Source organism: Myotis yumanensis, unplaced genomic scaffold (assembly GCF_028538775.1).
Source record: "Myotis yumanensis isolate MYYU_CA2020_CCGP unplaced genomic scaffold, mMyoYum1.0.hap1 SCAF_12, whole genome shotgun sequence".
Classification (NCBI taxonomy): Eukaryota; Metazoa; Chordata; class Mammalia; order Chiroptera; family Vespertilionidae; genus Myotis; species Myotis yumanensis.
The window spans coordinates 60,876,818-60,900,561 of NW_027223763.1; the positions used below are offsets into that span (position 1 = coordinate 60,876,818).

Genomic DNA, 23,744 nt, shown 5'->3' on the forward strand with positions numbered 1-23,744 from the left:
CCATTTCTCTCCCTACCCTAGACATAATTATTTTTGCCTTGGTTTTGGTAATAGTTTTAAGTAATTTTTCCTTCTCATAATTTACTTCTCAATGTTTAACTTCTCAAATATATACTAAGACACAAACTAGAAATAGGTCTTTTTTTCCAATTATAGATCCCTAACTCCATCATCATATACTAAACATGATGATTTAAAAATTTGTAGTCAATTTTTAAAGTCAGATTTACTCTCTGAAAATTTTTATAACACTACACATCAAGATAAACATATTAACAAAGTTGTACTTATCAAAGTTCTACAGAAAAAAAAAATCAAAGCTTTTCCAAACATTCCTAAGTACTCCAAAAATTTATACTGTACTGAAATATTAAATATGGTTGTGTTTCTGTCACAACGAATATCTTATATGAATATGTACTTACAAATCACGTTAATCTGGTTCATTTTACAACTGCCATACAACAAGAATAATTATTAAGAAATTTAAGGACATGACTTACATAAAGCTTACAAACAACTTATGAAACATTGCGCATATATTCATATTAATATTTTTAAAAACTCAAAGTGACAAGGTGGTTAAAACTTTAAATAAAAAAATATAAAAATGTTCCTTGGGGAAGACATTCCTGTATATGTTCCAAATGATATAACTTAAAACCAAACAAAGGAATAAGAAAAGAAAGCTTATTTTAAACATGTTCATTTGTGTATTTAAATATCTAGTCGTACTTTCACAAAAGATGTGTCATGCGAGAAAACTTGAAAAATCCAACAAATTTTACTAATGAAGGAATTTTCTGATAGCCCACCTCCCAGAGATAATTTCCTTTGGCATTTTGCTATAGTACTTTCTTCTCATCTTTTCATTTATGTATTTTCATCTACCACAAGTCTCAAAATGTGGATAAAAATGAACAATTCTGACATGATGAAAATGGAGTGAATTAACTACTAAAATCAATAATGATAAGCCCAAAAAAGAATCTCCGCAGTAAGACACTATTTCAAGTAGCACTAACTATAAGCTACTGTGTAGCCTTTAAAACATCAGAACATTCTCATTTATTTGCTGCTTTCTTTAAAATGTCTGCATTTATGTATTTTTATATAAATTAAATCCATGGCTCTAGTGAGTCATTAGACAAGCTAAAATAATAACTAGAATTCTTTTTCTTTGACCTAAAAGTTATGCAGGCTGTTGCAAGTAAAGAGTAGAAGGGTACTTGCTTTTCAAGACAACTTCAATAAAACGTAAGTAGTTATCTGAAACATGATACTTCATAAAAGCAAATTGAGTGACACAATTCCAAGGTCTGGGCTATATTATATGAAATACAAAAAATAAATAAATAAATAAATCGGTCAACTTCCATGAAAAACTCAATGATCTAACGACCTGGCCAAGAACCATACTTAAAAGAAGTAGTTTCAAATAAACACAGGGTGTCTCGAGTTCTTGGAATGTTCCAGCCTACAAGTAGCTGATGGTTGGTGTAAATGGCACCAGTATAATCAGAAAGTAACGTTTCATAACCAAAACTCCATCACCTACTATGAGAAATACCCAAGTTATCTTCTGCTTCCCTATTACAGAAGTCTTTTACCCATTTCACTGTTCACTCACCATTAAAAACAGTTAAATTCCAATATACGAAAGTTCATATCAACATTTTATGTTTTAAAAAATCATTATTCAAACTACGCTTATGAAAAGTGAGAAATTAAATATAGCAGCACACACGTATTGTCTAGCATGACAACTAACCAATATACAGATGACAGCCAATAAACGCTTGTTGTTTCATCATTATAAAAACACTATATCAGTGACACACTCAGAATTTATCCTTTTTAAAAAACTAAAGAAAAATTATATTTCAGAGCTAGAAAATCCCACAGAGTTTATTTAGTCCAAACACATTCCTTCTACCTCCCAGGCCTGGGCCTTTACTGCTGCATTGCTAAATACTGTTCCTACCAGTTACTGGAATACATCTGACTCCTATTTTTAAAGCTAAAAGGCTAGTTTTATTTCATGGATTAAGTAGTAAAAAAAAAAAAAAAAAAAAAAAAGATAGACCTGGCCAAGTCTCTCAAATTTGTGTGTGGCTTTTTAAAAAGCATCCAAAGTAGGAAAGGAAGAATAAGGGAGAACAACTCATTTCATCTATAACATAAGCTAGAACACATTCTCGGCCAACACAATGTTTCCCGCTAAATTCAAGTGATGGTCCTGTTTGCACAAAGTCAATTATTAGAGGTACAGAAGAAATAAGTTTTAGAACAGTGAGTAATAATTTACCACTTTGGAGAGTGGAAGCGCTAAAGTCTGAATTCTAACACTCTTTTTCTGACTTGCAATATCTACCTTTACGTTATACTAGTGATCTTTACGTTATACTCGTGCACGGGGGAGGGGGGCCCTCAGCCCGGCCTGCACCCTCTCCAATCTGGGACCCCTCAGGGGATTGGGCCTAAACCAGCAGTGGGACATCCCTCTCGAAATCCAGGACCACTGGCTCCTAACCACTCACCTGCCTGCTTGATTGCCCCTAACCACTCTGCCTGCCTGCCTGCTTGCCCTGAACTGCCCCCCCACCAGCCTACTTGCCCCAACTGCCCCCCTTTGCCGACCTGATTGCTCCCAACTGCCTCCCCCTGCCGGTCTGCTCACCCCCAACTGCCCCCCTACCAGTCTGATCACCCCCAATTGCCCTCTCCTCCTGGCCTCATCACCCCTAACCGCCTCTGCCTCGCCCCGCCACCATGGCTTTGTCCGGAGGTCTCCGGAAGGTTTCCTGTTCTAATTACCATATTACCCTTTTATTAGTATAGATTGTTGCCAAAACTTCTAATGTCTAGACTACATTGATCAAAGGTATAAGTGCTATCTACAGTGACAACATAGGTTCCATCTCACCTGATGTGTACCTCTACTGCGAAACAGGAGAAACCACAGGTACACACAAAAGGAGAGGTGAGTGCTGGACTGACTGAAGCATGTAACATATACTGGTGCCAGATGGTCATATGACGAGGAAGGTAGCTTTCCACTGCTCCTACTATTTGTGTGCTCAGGTAGGAAAAGTCATACAACAAACAACTCTGATAAGACAAATGTCATTCAACATTTTGAATAGTCCATCCCACTAAAAGCAACCAAATCCCAACAGCCTAAACTCTCTAATTTTCAGAGTCACTACAAAACAGCTGCTTAAAAGATAGGAACACAGAAAGAAATCAAACAAAGGGAACAATTTTGTAAAACAGAATTTTCTCTTTAGTACAAAGAAAGTTTTTATTATTCAGCAATTCATATTAATGTAGTATTTTGCATAAAAGGTATGGATGACATGAAGTCTACAATGAACCTTGTATTTAAACATTCAAAATGTTATAAATGTTTATTAAAATAAACAGATACCTAGAATGATCTGACGGTAAACTCTCCCAACACCACTCTGAGAGGAAGGAGGAAGAAAGAGGGCACAAAACCTATTTGCAAAAATTAAAGGCATCATGCAGACTAAATGTATATGTAGAAATATCAAGAGGCAAGTAAATCTGACTACTCTCTAGGCCACTGCTGTGGTTATTAATATTTTATAAAATTATTAATGTATATTTTGCTTTTTTAAAATCAATACCTATACACAGCATTTGGCATGGCACTGAGGGGAAAATAACTAATGATTTCTGCTGGAGAGGAACCAAAAAAAAAAATCTACATTTGGTAAAATTAAATATTTTAAAATTTATTTGGCTCTGAGAATATCAATCTTCTAACATGGGTAATAGCTCTAACTCAATTCAACTGATCATCTTTATAATCACTTGTGAGCATTAACTTAAATGAAAGGGCCTCAGAATTCATTTCGAAGTAAGCCATAAGTATCCTTAATAAAATAATGATGGTGCATTGATTCTATCTAAAAAGTTAATTGTTATCTACAACATACCTACTAAATCATGCCCAACTGTTAGCCTTATCGTTTTAGAAATCCAATGATAATAACTTTCTTCAGGCCTCAACCACTGCAAACTTACCACACTTAAAAGAATTAGATCTCATGCAACATTATTTGGTAAAACAATGTTCTGCATCCTTCATGGAATTGCGATCCTATGGGGGTGGTGGGGAGGCTTAAGGGGGTGGAAATATTAGGGGGTACCTACCATTCAGTAAAAAGTTTTCCTAATGATATAATCTCAAAAGAAAACCTCAAATCCATAAAAGGAATTTAATGCTGCCTGAAAGTAGCTATACAGCTTCTTCCTTTAAACAATATCTACCATGGTTACCACCACTTAATTAAATCCTAGATCATGTCTACAAAAGCAGTTATTGCTGAACATTAGCCTGCTAATATAAGTGAATAATTACTCAATATTTTTAAAGTAAACATTTACTGCCATTTATTATAGTTATCTTTGCACCAGCACACTTGTGACTCATTGTGTCTACATGCAAAATCACTTCACATTTCCAGGCTGCTGACTAAAAGTAAAATGAGAGGGCAAACAAAGATGAAGAATCTCAAGTGTCCTTTCCAGCTCTAAAAGACACAAGCACATTGAAGGCAGGAACCTCCTCTTCCTCTCATTTACATCCCCGCCCCCCCCATCCTTGCCCTGTCTCCTGCACATACAAAGCCTGTTGGTTAAGCACATTACCATGACCACAAATTATAACCTTAAACAAAACCCCAAAACCAAACAGGAAAGCAAAACAAAACATATCATTTTGACACAATTAAAAACTTGTATATGACCAAAAACAACCATACATTAGGCTGCAAGAGAAAGAAACAAAAATAGGACAAGATCTCTTCAACACAAATAGCAAAGGATTAACATCCTACAGATAAGAAAAAAAATGAACATCTCAACATCTTTTGTTTAAGACAAAAGATACAAAAAGTCAATAAAGAGGAGATCCAAGTGGTCAGAAACATACAGAAAAGGCTTAACCTAGTAGAAACCAGGGAAATGTAAATGAAAACAAAAAGATGCCGTATTTCAACTAAATATCAAAAATAAGAAATCTTGCCAAACTGGTTTGGCTCAGTGGATGGAGCGTCGGCCTGTGGACTCAAGGGTCCCAGGTTCGATTCCAGTCAAGGGCATGTACCTTGGTTGCGGGCGAATCCCCAGTGGGGACGTGCAGGAGGCAGCTGATGGATCTTTCTCTCTCATCAATGTTTCTAACTCTCTATCCCTCTCCCTTCCTCTCTGTAAAAAACCAATAAAATATATTTTTTAAAAAATAAGAAATCTTAAAATATCCAACACTGGCAAAGATGTAGAGAAATAGTATGCGTTCCCGGACAGGGCATAAACTGTCACAACCACTTTGTAGAGCAATCTAACAATGTTTAGTACAAATGAAAACGTACCCTCAACTCAAATTCTAGGTTTATGTCCAAAATCTTGTTCATTTATGTAAGGTAAAACAAAGATGTTCAGATGGAAAATGACCTACATAGTCCTTAATAGAGAAACAGAAAAGCAATCATAAACATATCCCTACAATACTAGGCAGGAGAACTTAAAGGGGATGAATTGGCTGTCTATCAAAAGGTTCAAAAACAGCCCTAGTCAGTTTGGCTCAGTGGATAGAGCATCAGCCCTCAGACTGGAGGGTCTCGGGTTCAATTCCTGGTCAAAGGCACATACCTGGGTTGTGGTTCACTCCCTGGTCTCAGTGGAGGCACATGAGGGAGGCAACCAGTTACTGTGTCTCTCTCACATTGATGTTTCTCTCCATCTCTCTGTCTCTCCCCCTCCTTCCCACTCTCTCGAAAAATCAATGGAGCGGTTGCGGGGGGGGGGGGGGGGGGGGGCGGTAATGTAATACCTTATTGATTAAAGTACTACATATGTGTCCTCATTATATGAGGACACATATGTAGTACTTTAATCAATAAAGAAATTTTTAAAAATCAATGCAAAAAATATACGCAGGTGAGGATTAACAAGAACAACAAAAAGTTCCAAAACGTATTGGGGGGGAAGCAAGGTACAAAATTATTCACTCCTAAAAATGTTCTGGAATTAAATAGTGGCAATTGTTGCGCAAGCCTGTGAATACATGAAAACCTACTAAATGTTACCCTTCAAAGGGGTGAATGTGATGGTATGTGAATTCTATCTCAATTGAAGAAATGACTCGGCCAGTATGACACTTTGTGAATATTTTAAGACACAATACCCTATTACTTACAGTAATATAAATGTGCAAATGTACACAAATAGATGGAAGAATGGCTGAAGAGCTGGAAGAAAAGGTTGAGTAGCATTTAAAATTTTTAGCTGAATCTATGATACTTTAAATCCCTAAAATCAAAACAAGGAAGCAAATATGATAAAATGTAAACACTTTCATTCTTGGGAGTGGGGATTTGGATGTTTGTTATCATTCTTTCCTTTGTGTTTTCCTGTACTTTTTTTTTTTAGAACTATCAAAAGGGTACAAAACAGGCATATCACAAATGACAAAATGGTAAATGCCTAGTACATACATAAGATACCTGCCATTATTAATCAACTAAATGCAAATAAAAATGAGGTATTATTTCATCCAAAGATTTAAAAAAACAACTGGGGGGTGGGGAGGTAAGAGATCAACCAAAGGACTTGTATCCGTGCAAATGATCATGACCAAAGGACACAGACAATAGGGGGGTGGGGGCATGTGCTGGGGGGCAGGAGCAGGTGGGGGAGGTCAGTGGGGGGGAAAGGAGACATATGTAAAACTTTCAACAATAAAGAATTAAAAAAAAAAAACTTCCTGGCCAATGTGGCTCAGTGGTTAAGCCTCAAGCTTTGAACCTGGAGGTCATAGTGTGATTCCCGGTCAGGGTGTGGGTTGCGGGCTCCATCCCCAGTGTGGGGTGTGCAGAAGGAAGCAGATCAATGATTCTCTCATCACGGATGATTCTATCTCTCTCTCCCTCTCCCTTCCTCTCTGAAATCAATAAAAATATATATATGTTTTTTAAATTATGAATTCCCAGTACTGGCAACCACGTGAGGAAACAGGCAGTATAAACTGGTACAATCTTTTGGGAGGAAAGTTGGTGATGCATTATCAAAATTTAAAATCTATATACCTTGACTCACCTACCTCCCATCTGGAAAGTAAAGATAAAAAATTATTGAAAAACCATAGGAATAAATGTCAAGGCCTCGGCTAGGTGACTTGTTTGATCTGAGTATCGTCTGGTACACCAAAAGGTTGCTGGTTGGATCACCAATTGGGGCAGATGCTGGAGGCATCCTATCAACGTTTCCCCTCCCCTCCCCTCCCCTCCCTTCCCTTACCTTCCCCTCCCCTCCCCTCTCCTCCCCTCTCCTCTTCTCTCTCTCTCTCCCCCACCCCCTTCCTCTCTAACAATCAATGAAAACATGTGCTCAGGTGAGGATTTAAATAAGTGTCAAGGATGTTCACATAGCATTATTCATGTCAAATTCAAATGAGAACAATCTGTATGTCCAAATAATGTATAACAAATCTATATTCAACGTAATACCATACAATTCAGCTTTAAAAAGATATTCCATCTGTGCAAGGGTAAGAATGTCTAACTGCGCATCAGTGCTTTATCCCCAGCTCTGTACAACTGTGCAATGTAATTTCTCAATTTCTATGATATTTATAACAAAAGCTCTTTTTACAAAACACTGTGAGCTACCTGTATTATCATCAATGGGCAATTATTTATCCAAAGACTCTTTTCAGACAAGTTATAGTCCCAAAAATGAATACAGCACTACAAACAAGAGTAAGGAGAACCACAAAGTATAAGAGAATAAAAGGTTAAAGCATTACAATATATGTTAATAGGAAGAGAATGAACTAAAGAGATTCTGACCACATGCACACAAAACAAATGTTTTAAGAGAGTATGATTTTGCATCACTGAACAAGGGAATTTCTCTTTCTACATGTCAGCTTCTTCTCTCAGGATTAAAAGCATAAACTAAAACAAAGTATAAAGACCAAAGGAACAAAATATAGAAATCTATATTATTTCCATTAGGGCAATGTGAAGCATTATGTTTCAAAGATCAAAAATATTCTACATTCTGGTCAAATAAATTAAAATCCAATAAAGCTCAGTAATATATTGAGTCCTTGCTTAATTTTGCAATTGGTATAATTGTATTTAACGTCTCCCCCCTGCAAGTTCTCTTTTGAAAACTTAAGTCACTAAGAGATTAAAAAAAAAAAAATTCCCCATCTTAGAACTATAAAAGCTGTGTTAAGTAGGAGTCATCTGTAATAAATGACCAGAAAAGAGAGCGGAAGGGCTAAGGTTGGTCCATGGAAGGCCACTGGAAGAACACTTCAAGGAACCAAGAGAAGGAACAAAGGATCTTTAAGGTAAAATTATGAAACCCATTGATACCCCTACCCTGTCTACCTCACAAAGGTCATGCTATAGAGGGTCCCCTAAAATAATAGATGTAAAAGGCTTCCACAGAACACAGATAACACAGTATAAAATGGGCTGCACAGGATGGATATTAAGTATACAATATATCCAGTAAAACCAAAGTTTGGGATTTCCTTTTCTGAAAAATATTCTTAGATAATTGTTACACTGGAATTTACCCAGGCAAATGCCTTGGAAGATTTACCTTTTCTCTTTCCATTAAATGAATGTTTTGTTAGCAACAATGGTTTTTAAAAATCAGCTTCCACATATTAAGAGGGCAGTTTATATGTGCCAGGTTGTATGCTGAATATTTTATACTAGAGGTTCTCCAAGTGTAGTCTGGGGACCCCGGGATCCCCAAGACCTTTTCCAGGGATTGGCAAAGTTAAAATTATTTTCATAACAACTCTAAGACATTAGTTGCCTTTTTTCGCTCTCATTCTCTCTTGAGTGTACAGCAGAGTTTTCCAGAAGCTACAATGACATGTGATAACACATCGGACTGAACATAGAAGCACATAAGAGGATCCAGTTGTCTTCTATTAAACAAAACATTAAAGAGACACACAAAAATAAAACAATGTCACTCTTTTTCCTCTTCTTCTGTTTTAGAATTTGTTTAAAATGTCTCCGCTTTAATATCTAATCCGGTAAATATTAATAGATAAAACTTGCACAGAAAAAGCTCTTTGGAGTCCTCAACTTTTAAGTGTAAAGGGATCTGAAGACCAATAAATCTGAGAACACCTGATTCATATTCAATCAACTTCTGAGGTACTGGTTCTGTTCAATCATCATTCCCTTCACACAAATGAGGACACAAATGAGAAAAAGACACAGAGGTGACCTGCTCAGGATCACACCAAACATCTCTTAAATCAGCATTTGAATACAAGTCCTAAACTTAACTCCTCACCACTGAGCAATTCAAGATAGTTCAAGATCACTTTTAGATAGCTACATGTTAATCCTTGTTTAAAAGGCAATGTTCTATACTGGGTCTTTACTCTTTGACTTTCAGTCTTAAAGCATCATGACTGCTCATTGGAGTGCTTTAAATATATAGAATTAACTTTTTCGAAAAATCAAACACTGCAAAAAATAACCCCCATCACCACCAGCGCCTTCGGCACCCTCTGAGAAAACTATTGATAGGAGTTTTACTTATATACATACACGCATAAATGTGTTTATCTGGTTAAGCACATTTTTAAATGGATCACACTGATTTAGTAACTAGCCTTATTTCACTTAATTTATCTTGAAGATCTTCCTGCACCTACAAAGAGATTTACCTCTTTTTGTATAGATTACCATCATTTATTCCTACTCAGTTGAGGTCCCCCTTATGGCTTACTATTAAAAAACAGTCACAAGAAAAATGATGTGCCTTTGTGTAGCTGTGAAGCCATTTCTGTTAAAAAAAAAATTCCTAGAAGTAAAATTCTGGGTCAACGGGTATAAATGTTTACAATCTTATTAGATTTTGCCAAATGCCCTCCAACATGTCTGTGCCCAATTTACATTCTCACTAATACCACATGAGAGTTCCTCCAGCAACTGAGTTTTCGGGTGCCTTAGAAAATTACACTTACGTTGCTTCAAAATGCCAAGTAATAAAACTGTTTTCACTGGTCATCTTAATTCCATACAGAACTCTACACAAATCTTATAACACTCACTGACTCTATCAGTATAGTTTTCCATCTTTATTTTTCCTTACACCTTTTAAATACCTCAAAAGAGAAAATACACCAGGTGCATACAATATCTGCAACTAGTAAACCCTCGAATTTTAGATACCCTGATAAAAAGTTATTCAAATTATTTCAGAACACAAATCAGAACGACGCAGTAAAGCTGGGTCAAACACTTAAATCAAAGGAAAGTTATAAATGTGGATTTATTATGCTTTATCTGCCCACTCAAAGGACTAAGGCTACAAATAAAAAGCTATCAATTCATACCACTGGCCAAATTAGCTTACATAAAATAATAAGCAACAGATTTCATATCATAAATGTCAGCGGAACAGATTGTAATAGTAAGGATGGCTGTAATTGAAAAGAAAGTTCATTCAAATTCACATCATACTGAAAATGAAAACATTAATATTTTAAATGAAATGTTTTGAATGTGACTATTCATTTTAGTCATATCAGACTATTATAAATCTTTGGTACTAACAAGATACGGTCTTTTTATCAAGTAGACGGTTTTAAAATGCATTATACTCTGACCTGCCTATTCTGGATACTCTATGTTTCATCATTTCATCAAAATCAATCTCTCTCTCTCTCTCTCTCTCTCTCTCTCGACTTTGTGTTAGTAGTTTTAAAATTGAAAGTCTCCAATACATCTTTGGGACAGAGTAAAACCTCATTAAATCAAGTCCAATTAGCTCAATTCTGAAATAGCATATGTAATTCTCATTGGGCAACAAGTTGATGGTACTATAATTTCTTCCTCTACAAGTTCTCATAATATTACTGTGAAATAAAGGAAATCAACCTGAAAATTAATTCACTTTTTCAAACCAAAGATTTATAAAACTAAGGACTCCTCCATCTTCGTGGCTAAGGGGCTCATCCTCAGTGCTAAGGTCCACTTCTGTTTATCTGCTACCATATATAGTGAAAGTGACGTAACTTATTAATAGCCATTCAGAGTTTAGAATATGTGCATTCCCTTTAAGTATTTTGTGACTCAGATTTTTGACAAAGCCATTTTTGTAGTTTCTCCCATTTTCGATCCTAACACTTACAGGTCTATAATATCGCAAATATAGCACCGTAAGAGGTACAGAAGTCGACTTAGAAATGCCTGGCATTCTTATTCTGTGCCTATTCTTATCAGTTTGAAAGACATTATAGGCCAAAAAATGAGTCCCAGGATTAAGTGGTGTGTTTGGTGTTAAATGAATTTACAACTATTCCCAATGAACAGGGAAACCTTCCCTTGCAATCTGAATCATGTGTAATTACTGTATGACAAGGTCTCTCCTGGGCTATGTAAGCTGGCATTTTTCCCAGGACTTGTCACATCATGGGAAGCACACATACAAATAAAAATCCAAAAATAAACATTTTAAAACAATGGCTTATAGACTACGTAAAGAAACTCCACAGTTGAGAATGAAAATCGAAGGGCCCAACGAACAAGCTGACATCTCACCAGAGACATCTGGGAAGACATGGTATTACCAAGTGGCTTACCACCCCTAGCAACAACTCCCAGGTGTGGGCTGTGTGGGCAGCACCCTCACATGCCCCCAGGCTGGACAGAAAACCATTAGGTATGGGGAATAAAGGGCCAGCCACATCACCACACACACCCACTGAAGCAGAGAATGGTAGTGAAATAAGGGGAGGTTGAGCATCTTTAATTGCATAATGCCAATTTGTAGATTGTTAAGGCACCTAAACAAAGTTATCTTAAGAGCTACACATCCTCTTCCAACTGACTTAGTTTCCCTGATTCAATAAACGTGGTTGTTTTTTTTTTTTTTGTTAAGTATTATTTCACCTCGAAGTGAATAGCAGCCAAACAGTCATAATAGTGTGTACCAGGGATCTTAGAAGATGGTTTCTTTTGTTTAAATTCCTCTGCAGTGGCTCTATGGGCACATGGAAAAGGGAGAGGGAGATTCCAAGAGGCATCATACTCAATCTCTTAGAGTGACAGAAACTTGACAATACTCATCCTTATCACAGTTTTGAGGAAATGTGAATATAATATCCCTGGCTCTATTTCGATAGAAAATGCTAGCAAAATCTAAATGTCTTTCCCTATAGGCCATGCATATTCCCCCCTATCTATTAGAAGCTGGATTCATTTATCAACCATCCAGCAGAGCCCATCAAATTCTACTATTCAAGTTTTCAAAAGGAACTATAAAACAGACCACTAAAGGCAAAACATACATCCTACATCGCAGTACATGAGCTCTGGAAACAAAAGTAAGCATTAACACAAGCCTCTACCACCTCTAAGGCACACAGCATTTCTCTTTATTCCGCCCCGGGAATGTTCAATAATTTCCACGTAACTCTAAGCAGAATGGATTTATTATGATGTGACCCTAAGAAGCTGCAGGAGTTCTAGATGCCAATAAAGATTACGGATCAAATGGAGGATAACTACTAACCATTGTGTCCACTTAGATAAATAAACCTGCTCACAAACAAAGCACCTTATTGTATTTACATTGTTGCCTCCACTAATCCAACTAAAACAACCAGACAGTAGCTTTCCAGAGGCGGTGGGGAATAGAAATCAGGATTTCTCAAACTCGCTCTCAATTTCTTTTAAAAGAACACCCGGTTTCTTTTCTTCAAGACTGTCTTATCCTTTCTGGAAAATGTTTGGGAACCCAGGGCTCAGCAGGATTACGCAAACTAGAGACCAAGGCTAAAAACCAAGGTGGGGAGGGACTGAAACACCGGACAAAACATCGTTCCTCTGAAAACTTAGGCTGGACCTTTGCAGGGACCCGCTTCCCTTGCAGGTCACACCGGGCAGACATTTCATTTCGGAAGGTTGTTCAAAATCAAATGAGCAGTTAAGTGCCATTGGGGACTGTGGATGAGTAAACCCTCCAACTAAACATAAAATCTTGACCGTGTAGGCTGGGGGTGGCTAATCCACAAAAGGAAAAGTCTGTGACAACTGGCTACTCAATGCCTCCTATACAGGGAGGAAGGCAGAGAAGACCCCAAAGAGAGGCGACTTCTCCAGAAGGAATAATAACTACGTCCCATACATTCTCTGCCAATAACACAGGTAAGTCACCCATTTCTTGGGGGGGGCGGGGGGAGGAGCTCAAGCTGTTTATTCCCTCCAGTCCCACTCCCCACACCCAACGACTAATTGCACCTTTCCCACAGAACCCGCGGCTAACCCCAGAGGACCGGTGAGGGCTGGCTTGGGATGAATAAACACTCGACACCTGACGGTGCTTTCTCTTCGGTGACTTTCTCGCAGCCGAAGCTGCCTGCACAGGCGGGAGCCCGGACCTCGCCAGCGCGGCGCCGCGCACCCGGGTCCCAAGGCTCCGCAGGGCGAGCGCGACTGGGGGGGGGGGGGGGGGGGGGGCGGGGGAGAGAGGCTGGGAGAGGGGCAGGGGACCGCCGGGCCGAGCGATTGTTCCCTCCGCCGGCAAAGACATTTTTTATCGAGCTCCTTTTGTACTCGAGCCCTACCTCTTTTTGGCCTAGGGAAGCTTTCGTGCAAGTGGAAGACGACTTTCTCCACAAAGTGCTGGATGTTACTGTGCTCCGGGCCGCGCACGAACACCATCCAGTCGTGGGTGAAGCCCTCCACGGTGGGTTTTTTCCTCACCTGGGCGCGGTGCCCCAGCTCGAGCTTCACCTGCACGGCACACTGCGGGCAGCGGGAGGAGAGACAGCCGTGAACGACAGGAAGGCGACCCGTTCGACCCTGCACATTGCGCCTGACATTTTTTCCCCCCTTCCCTCCTGGAAACGCACATAAAAGGCAACGGCGGTGTCCTCTGCATCCACGTTTCACGCGCGTGGGCGCGCACACTCCACACCCCCAAAGACACCCCACCGGCCCGCCCGGCCCCAGGCGCCCCGGGCCCAGCATCGACACCGGCCTGCATTGTAACGGAATGTTACCCCCATTAGGAAGGGGGTCCGGGGTCTGGGGGAAGAGGGAAAAGCACACTCAGCCACGGCCAGCACGACAACAAATGCATCGGAAACAAATTAGAAGACGATTCGGAGACGATGCCGGGGCGGTTTCCCGGCGTGGGAGGGGAGGTAGCCGGGACTCGGAAGGGGGTTCGGGCGAGCCCCCTCCCTGAAAGTACCGGGGCGACAGGCACACGCCGAGGAAGTCTTTGTGTACGTGTGTGTGTGCGTGCGTGTGGAGCGCTGTGCCAGGCTGAATGGAAACTACAGGCAGCCTCCGCCGATGGGCACAAACTCCCGTGCTCCTATCCTGGGGTTCGTGCACAACAAAAATGAGACCTGGTCACACACACACGCACGCACGCACGCAGGAACACGCCGAGGCATCCATAACTTAAGGCACCCCGCACCCTCCAGCGCAGAGCCCCACGCGATCGGCGAGGCCATCCTAACGGAGCCCCCGCAACACACTTCCAAGAGCCAAAGTGGCCCCAAAGTACCTCCCACCTCCCCCCCCCCAAAAAAAATGAAATTCAGAAAGGCAGGGCGGCGGGCGGACAGCCACGGAGCCTGGGCTGCGCGCAGCCCCGCGCGGGGGCAAAGTTGCGTGCGGCCCCGCCGCTGTCAGCCCGCACACTCCGGCTCACACACGCGCGCCGCGGAGAACGCACCATCGTAGCGGCCGCCGAGGCTGCTCACCGCGTCCCCGGACTGTGCCCGCGGCTCCCGGCGGCGGCGGCGGCTGAAATATGGCTGAGTTATTATTCGCCTCCTTCCACCGTGTGTGAGTGTGTGTGAGTGCGCGCGTGTGAGCGAGAGTGCGCTTCTTGCGATTGCAAAGAGAGGCGAGGAGGGAGGAGGCGCGGAGGGTGGAGGGGGGGGAGAGAGAGAGAGAGAGAGAGAGAGAGAGAATGTGTGTGTGTGCGCGCGCGCGCGCGCCGTGGGGGGGGGGGGGGTGGAGGGAGGGGAGCCGAGGCTGAGGGAGAGGCAGCAGCTCCCTGCAAACCATACCAACATTTTCTAATTGAAACCGCTGAGCGCTGGCGCTGTCTGGGCTGCGGTGGCGGCACGGGGCGAGGGAGGAAAGGCGGGGGGTGGGGGGATCTTTTATTATTATTTTTGCATGTACTTACCGAGCTAGCCATGCCTGGGGGCTCGGAGGTTTGCTGGGGTGTTGTGAGGTACCCCCCTCCCCGCCCCCCTCAGCTGTAATTCATGAAGAGGCTGCTATGAATGAGAGCGCGCCCAGGAGCAGAGGGTAGATGGCGGACATTCTCTGCCTTTTTCCCCCCGCGTTCGCTCGCTCGCTGGGTTATTAAACTCAGCCCCAAAAGCAAAAGCAGCAGCGGCAGCAGCAGCTCCGGGGCCGGAGGATGAGATTCCGGAGCATGCGCCGTGGCGGCTGGCACCCGGGCTCCCAGCCTCTCGGGGCGGAGGGAGGGCGGAGCGCGCGGGGAGGCCGAGCGAGCGAGCCAGGGGGAGCTCGAAAGAGCCAATCGCCGGCCGCCTCCCGAAACCCGGCAGCCGGCCGCGCCGCACTGGAACGCCCCGCTTAAAGTAACAGGTTCCCGCTGGGGGTGGGGTGCGCAGGGTGGCGAGGAGGGCGGGGCGGGGAGGGGGCGTTGGAGTGGGGGGAGAGGCCAGCTGGGGAGCCACCCCTGCCCATGTGTAAACTCCCTTCGCCCTACAATAAAAAACGGATTAAAACTGCTGGAATGTAGCCACTGCCCAGAGCCCCCAGCAGCCGGAGAAGGGGTGTTAAATCAAGTGTTTGGCGTTAGTTAGCACGCTGGAGGGAGGGAGGGGCTTTCTCTTACTTTCCACCACGTCTTTTTGTGGTTTTGTGCTGACAAGGCAAGAAGTCTCACCCAAACAAACTTATTGAAGGGCTGAGCCAGAGAAATACCACCCTACAAATAAGCAGGAATGAGCGATCGCTGAGACTGTTATAACCGGCAACAATCCCCTGGCCCCCTTCCCATCCACTCACAGGCGCCGGCCCCCGCGCTCCCCACCCATCTGCCTCTGCCACCGCCACCGCCACGGAAACGACAAAGATGAAATGGACCAGGGAGAAAGGAGAATGCTGTTTCCTTCCAAGGGAACGCCTCCCGAGTCGGTAGTCCACGGCGGGGAGGCATCCCAAAGCCGTGCCCAGGTGAAGGCGAAATACCTGGGCGCGCCGGGTGCAGACCTTCCGGGAGGGTGCTTGGAGTGGTTTCCTTCGGGATGTTTTCCCTCCTTTCAACCTGCCGGGTTGCATCAGAACGCGGAGGCTTGTCCTCTGAGGAAGCGAGGGGCAACTGGGAGCCTTAAAATATCAGATCAAGTGTCTACTGACTGTAATGTGCATCAATTGGATTCTACTCTTTAGGCGTATTGGTGACAACCAACGTAATCCCATCTCTGCGTCTTAATCCGGTTAGGTTCCCCGAGTGACAACCAGTCGCGGAAGTGTTCCCGGAGGCGCGCGCCTGCAACGTCCCCACTCGGGTTGTTTGGTCTCCGCGGCCGGGGATGGAACAGCTCCGCCACGCGTGGGGCGGGGGGAGGAATACTGACTAGCTTCCTTTAGCAACGCAGACAACCTTTACAAAGGAAACGGATAAGATCTAGACAACTGATTTGAAAGTGAAAGATGGGTGTAACTTAGGTTCGTTAAGTAAAGATCCTTGCATCTCCCTAGCTCCCTTTCTGCCGCCTTGATCTTCTTTCTTTTCTCCCCCCTTTCCCCCCCTCGCTTTCCAGTTTCTTTCTGAATCTTTCCTTTGGCTTCATACTCTTTTCCCAACCTTCGCGCTTTACTTGCTTCTTTTCTTCTTTCTGGCTCACCTTTCTTGCTTTCTTTTCATTTTTCTTTCATAACAACCACAAAAGCACGTCGTCTTGGCCCTTGGGTTAGAGAGTAGTGTAACGGGAAGGAGTGTAACGGGAGGAAGGCTACCTGGAGCATCCGGGGTCTTATTTGTTAATTTCCAGCCCTCCCAGCTGCTCGCAAATAATAATAATAATAACAGCAACCCGAATCAGATCCTCCACTTACAACCAAGAAAACTTCTCTGGCTTAAGGACCCCAACTTCTCCCATCTCTCTCTTGAAATTTAGCACAGAGTGGAGAGAACGACAGAGGGAGAAGCATTTTAATCTAAGGGCTTAGATTTCTCGTCTGACCTACATGTACACGGATACATATCATGCACCTGTAGGTGTCTGTGCATGCATATGAGGACTAAATATATATACACGTAGGCAAGCTGGGTGTTAGGAGCGACAGAAAGGGTGGACCTGCTTACTAAGCATTATTGCATTTTTTATAAAATAATCAAATTGGAAAGAAGCCCTTTGGTGTAATCAGATTGGAAACTGATGGCCGTCTGGAGGTGCCATTAGCAAAGCCATTTTCTATAAGGGCGGCAACCAGGAGGCAGCCAGAGCAGCTCACCACACAGGTGAAAAACAAAAATCCTGTTTTTATTGTAAGTTAACTTCAGGGTTTGACTAACTTCTCTTGAAACTTTCTCTTATAACTTGTGCTCACGCTGAGGAACTGATGTCTCCTTTTTGTATTATGCGTTTGCTGAATTCAGATTTATTCCAGGAGTCACCAACAAGTCATAGAGTCAGAGAGGGTCTTTTCCCATTGCCCCTCCTTTCTAGAAGAATGCTTTAAAGACCGAATGTAGGGGTAATTCTCATTATTCCGCCCCTGGAAATATAGATTCCGTCAGTAGATGGCGCACAGAGCCCTTCCACCGACGTCCTTATGTGACCTCTTTTAAAACAAAAAAGACCAGGAGTGGGGCGAGAAGAAAATAAATAAATAATCCTGAATACCCTAGAATAGATTCAACTTTTGGGTAAATTTATGCCAGTCTGTCAAGTTATTATTTATAACATTATAACAAGCTGACTATTAATTAAAAACAATCAAAAGAGAATAATAACAGGTTAATTTTGTATTGAGCATATCTGAAGACGTTTGCACTTTAAATGCGGTACAAATGTGAAACAACCCTTTGAGTACTTGACAATGTAATTGTCGATACTATTTTGCAAATAAATTTTAAGGCAAACCTTTTCCATACTAAATACCAAAAATATTAAACATGGAAGTGATGAGAGATAAAACCATCTGTCTATCCAAAAAAGCAATTATCTTACCAAAAATGTGTACTGTAGGACAGCACAATATGAAGCACCATAGGGCTAGTTTTGAGGAACAGGAAACAAAAGCAATTGACCTCGTTATAGCAAATGAAATGTTTGATGAAGAGTAAAAGAGGACAATGTGTGGGACAGATCTGAACTCCTGATCACTCCATCACCATCACCCTCATTTTGGCTCCAGCCTTTTTACTTGCAATTGTCTTGTTTAGTTTGGAAGTTGAGGAAAGTTTGGATGTTTCTAGCACAAAATAATGCCTTTAAAGAGAAACTATGGTGTAAAGAAGCAACTGTTTTTTCCTATTAAAATTTTATCTATTTATTTGTTGTGATAGATTACTGATGTATGAACTCAATCAAATTAGTAAAAAAAAAAAAATAACCATTGCTCATGCATGGGGTGGGGTGATGATAATGGGACAGACACTAACCAGATATCTTGCAAATATCATACTCAGAGTAATTAATGGTATACTTTTTCTGTGTACTTCACCCATGTGTTCATTCATGTGCCAGGCACAGAGTCAGGCTATAAGAATATAAGAATGGCAGGACTATTTCCAGAGATAAGAAATACACAAAGCTTTTTTAAACACCAGAGCCTCTTCATGTGTAAATTATTCCCTATTTGAAATTTAAGCAATGCACTTATACATTCAGAAGATAAGAGTGCCTCCGCCATGCTTTATACTTTAGTGGGCTGTATCTCTAATTTAATGAATAGCACCTAAAGGCCTTAAAATTAATCAAGGATATTTTGTAAGACCAACAATATGAAACAAGATAAGTATTGGAGAAAAGTTGATACAGTATGATTGATAAGGTCTTCCTAAAATATATGAGAATGCCAGTCAAATATTTATTTATAGGTAAAATACATATAGAGTGTCCCCCCAATAATGTATACACACACTTTATATAATTACAAAGGCAGTGTTTATTAAAATACATTTCATTTTCAAAATTGAGTTATTAGCTGTTAAAGTACATGGACAATTTTGGGGACACCCTGTATTAAATTGAAACTGCTTACTGTAAAACTATCTAAAAAGTAGACCATTTTACTATATCTTTATGTATATCTGGCAACTCTTCAAAGTCTACTGCCCAATTTCCTATTTTTAATAATGATGTGACTTTCTTGATTTTCAGTGGAAATTCTGTTTTTATATATGATTTCTCTGCTCCCATTTATATATTATGAATGGAAAGTTAAAATAATCACTTTATCCTAAAATCATAGACTATATTTTTCCTTATGCTGTAAAAATGGAAAAATAGCATACCAGGCCTATGAACTAATATAGACAGGGAAAACTTCAATTAAGACTGCGATGGAAACTTAGGAAGTAAAAATTACTTCCTTCGGTTTATTAAATGGTCTGAACAGTAGTTTGAAAATAATACTAAGCCTCTAAGAAGTGAGTGATTTACTACCTTCTGGTAAGATCAAGTGTCCTGATTGGGTTAAAGTATTTATAGTCAGTTCTGAGTAATCCATGAGTATAATGTCCACTTTGTAGATAATCTACAATGACACAATTTATGTGTAGGATTTTTTAAATGTAAATTTATGTTAGAATCAGTAGATAGATAGATAGGAAGGAAGGAAGGAAGGAAGGAAGGAAGAAAATGCACACGATTACATCTTTTTGTCAGTTTCCATTCTATTTTTTCTCATAGAGAAGTTTATTAGCTCATCCTATCTCTTTTGGACCCCACTTTCAAACTTTCATTAAGAGATAGAACGCTTTGGCAAAAAACAACAACAACAAAAAACTATTAATCTAGGAAGCAATACAAATTGATAGGGAAAAAAAAGGAATAATCATTTACCAGTGCTGAATCAAAAGAACTTCTAGAGGCGATTGATAATTATAGTTCTATGATGTATTTTCTATGAAATTGAATACAGGAATGTTAGTGAAAGGCTGTCTTCTAACTGTAGTGGTAGCAATTTGGGGAAATTTCAAGTTGTAACAAGGAGATAAAAATCACTTATGAAAAGCAAAAGAGCTTTACTTATTTCCATACAATTAGACCCTTAACATATATTATTTCAATTGCTTTGCTTATGTTTCATGATTTTGACATTTTGGTTTTACTATTAATTCATTGTATTCAATTAGCTTTTATTGGCTCTCCATTGAAGGTCAGCCACTCTTCCTGGTCCTTTGAAATCAGGCTACAAATATAGGATGTCTTTAACACTCTCATTTATTTCAAGGCATTTCACAATTATTACCTTGGAGTTGACAGGTTGTTACAAAAAATGAAAGATGTTATTAAGCACATAACAATAAACCCTTGTTATTCCCCTGTATCTCTACTTTAGAAAAAAGATTTAGTCATGACATCGGCAGTTACCCTAACTTAAAAAAAAAAGATTGTTGAAATTATGAAATTATTTACTATGCTCACAAGCAACTACTGAGAGTTTTCCCAAATCAAAAATTCCATTTTCAAGGGCTCCAGTGGTTAAACTTGGGGCAACTTGAGTCTTAAAAAGAATCTGCGTCCATAATGATATTTTTAAAAAGATAACAAGCAGGTAAAAGCGAAAGCTTCTCCTTACAGAAAAATATCAATATATATAAAAGGGATCCTAGAACTTAAAAATCATTATTTTATAGTCACTAAGGTAGCAATAGATTTAGTCAGGGCTCATCAATATACAGCATGCTGGACGTATGGAAAGTGAAAGATTTTTGGAAAATACATTATTCACAATGATGCAATGCTTCATTGCATCTCTCCACAGATTACATATCAATTACAAAGGGAGAAAAGTGCCTTTACAGTGAAGACCCAGTGGCACCACTTGACCAAGTGGTTAAACTTAACATCGCCAGTAGTGGGAAGAGCTGACATCACGTGCCTCTTCAGGTGATGTGATAAAAGCCACATAGCGTCACCTGTGTAGTATTCCTGCCAAAGGCGTTTGAATCTGTGAGAAAGAAACCACACAAATCCAGGTCACATGGGACATTTTACAAGACAACTGCCCTGGATTCTTGAAATATCAATAATATAAGCAACAACCTCTTCCCACCCCCCCCCACCCCCCACCCCCCAAAAAAGTGAGGAAATGTTCAAGCAACTAAAGAAACATGACAACTAACCATAGTGCTTAATACTTAACTGGATTCTAGATCCAAAAACAAACATATAAACAAAAATCAGCTTAAGGAAATTCAAATATGTGCCATATATTGATGATACGATAATACCAAGGTTTTATTAACCGGATATGCTGATGGTAGTGTGGTTACACGGGAGATTCTCCTAGTTCTTAGGAAATACATACTGAAGTGTTTAGGAAAGCGTCGTAATCTCTATAACTTACTCTGAAGTATTGTATATCAGCCAAAATAATGAATATGTAAGGTTACATATAAATATAACTTGAGATAGAAAAGAGAGATAAAGAAAATGAGTAGATGTGATCATTGTATAACCTCTCTGTAGATTTATTTTTCAAAATATACCTTCTAGGAGAAAAACGGATCCTCAAGATTCAGAACTAATTTCTGAAGTCACAGTTCAGTAAATTTTCTTCAATAGTATTCTTTTCTATTTCTGAAAAAAAAAATTGCTTAACAAGGATAAAAGTAGGGAAAATGGGAAGAAGAAAATATTATAAAGGATTTTATTTTAAAGAGAAGACAGAAGGTTAGGACTGAGGAGGCATTTGAAGCTTTATATTTTCCCTTTCTGCTCACCATCAAAAATAATTTTTAAAAAAACTATAATAGAGTGATGGCATCTGGTTGGCTGACATCTTTGAGGTCTGTATCTGTGGGTGATCTCAGCTTTTCTCTGGCAATGAAGGGCGCCAAAAGGGAGCAAGACACAGGACATGGGTTTGGCATGCCCTGCTGAATTAGTGATAATATTTTCATGTGAATGTTTCTTCAAAAGTAGATGCTGTGTGTGAGCGGTTTCTCTCATGAGATTACAGCAATTTAAAGGTCATTCAATTCTACAGACCGCTTAATTGTGCCCCATTAAGCCTTTCTCAAAAAGAAGTGTGGGTTTTTTTTTAATAGCATTCAAGGACTGCCAATATCAGCATTGTCTAACTCAAAAAGATTATTTTTTTCATGGCTTTTATCACTGACCCAGCGTATAATGCACTGCCTTTCCCTTTTTATTGCTCAAGGGCAGCTGGATGAGTAGCCTGGGCTCATGTGGAAACCATCTAATGCTTTTATTCTCAGTGAATATTTTCTTTAAAGGTCACCTACCTCTGACACCTGTCAGGTTAGCACTCTTCAGAATCAGGAATAGGAGCTTTTCTTGCTCAAGTAGAGCCAGTACAATGTCTAAGGACCGAACAGCAGTCTTTGAACAAATAGCAGGTTAAGAGATTGTTCTTCAGGCTCTCATTTTAAAGCAAGCATCCTTATGGGGAATTTTTTGCCAACCAGGTACCAGTGAAAGGAATGTGGTAAGAGTACACAAAGTAGGAATCAGGTAGAGAGCTCTGTGTTTCTTTCCCAAACTTGAGAGAGAATGCACAAAGGCACCACTCACTCCTTCAAATGTCGGTCAAGGGTAGGGGAGGTCAAGAAGTGAAATAAGTGGAGAGAAAAAAAAAATCAGGCCCCAAATAAAGAATGAATAAACAATATAAACCCAAACCACTTTAAGAAAGAAAAATCCAGCCTAGACCACAAAACAAATGTATGGGAATTATAAATGTAATAACTCTACTGTGGAAAAATCCTTTTTACTCTGGGGGAAAAGCTTTTAGAGACAGACTTTGATTTTTATTCAGCAACCCCAGTGTGGCAGCGATAATTGCATATAACGTAGTCCATATAGTTTCTGAATTAATTAGTTGTTTTACTGTGGTTCTTACCCAAACTGTGGTTATTCTGTAAACAAAAGGCACCAGAAGTGTCTTTTGGAGATGTTGGTCCCCTTCACTTTTCCTTCAATCAAGACGTTGTATTCTATTATACAAACCTATGTTTAAAACCGTGTACTGATTCCACTGTATGGGTAATGTTTTGATTTAGAGCTGAGGCGATGGTCTGACTACATGCCAAAACTGAAGTTGAGCCGTAAGGCAATAATCATTTTCACATGGCAGCAAAAAATATGTAAATCCAGCTTCCAGGTCACAACACAAAATATCCCAAATCATTTTGTCTCCCTTGATTTGTCACCTTGGTACAGAGTTTGTAGCTTGAGACTCAAGGTTCTGAATTTTGTTTTATTTTGAGAAGAATGGAAATAAGTTGTGATTCCTCTAGTTCAGTGGTTCTCAACCTTGGCTGCACATTAGAATCACCTGGGAATCTTTTTAAAATCCTGATTTCTGGGCCTCATCCTCCAGAAATTGTTTCTTTGCTACTAATGTTGTGGCCCCACCTCATAACAAAGAAACAGAAACAGTTAGATAAAAGTAATATCTATATATATAATCTATATATATAAAAGGCTAATATGCAAAGTGTCCCCTCTGGAGTTC

At 40.4% G+C, this 23,744-nt stretch overlaps 1 protein-coding gene across 3 annotated transcripts in view; it reads right to left on the minus strand.

Annotated features, from left to right (window-relative positions):
* Positions 1-16,364, minus strand: part of MLLT3 (MLLT3 super elongation complex subunit) — a 261,682-nt gene extending 245,318 nt beyond the window's left edge. Inside the window, exons 1-2 of one of the 3 annotated variants that reach the window (XM_070431749.1) lie at positions 16,275-16,364; positions 13,649-13,829 (exon numbers count right to left, since the gene is read on the minus strand). In XM_070431749.1, coding sequence (XP_070287850.1) covers positions 13,649-13,829; positions 16,275-16,364 — 271 coding nt within the window. Of the gene's footprint in view, positions 1-13,648; positions 13,830-14,772; positions 14,893-15,234; positions 15,423-16,274 lie in introns of those variants that run through there. The other 2 variants (XM_070431750.1, XM_070431751.1) reach the window with 2 other exon arrangements.
* Between the last annotated feature and the right edge of the window lie 7,380 nt (positions 16,365-23,744).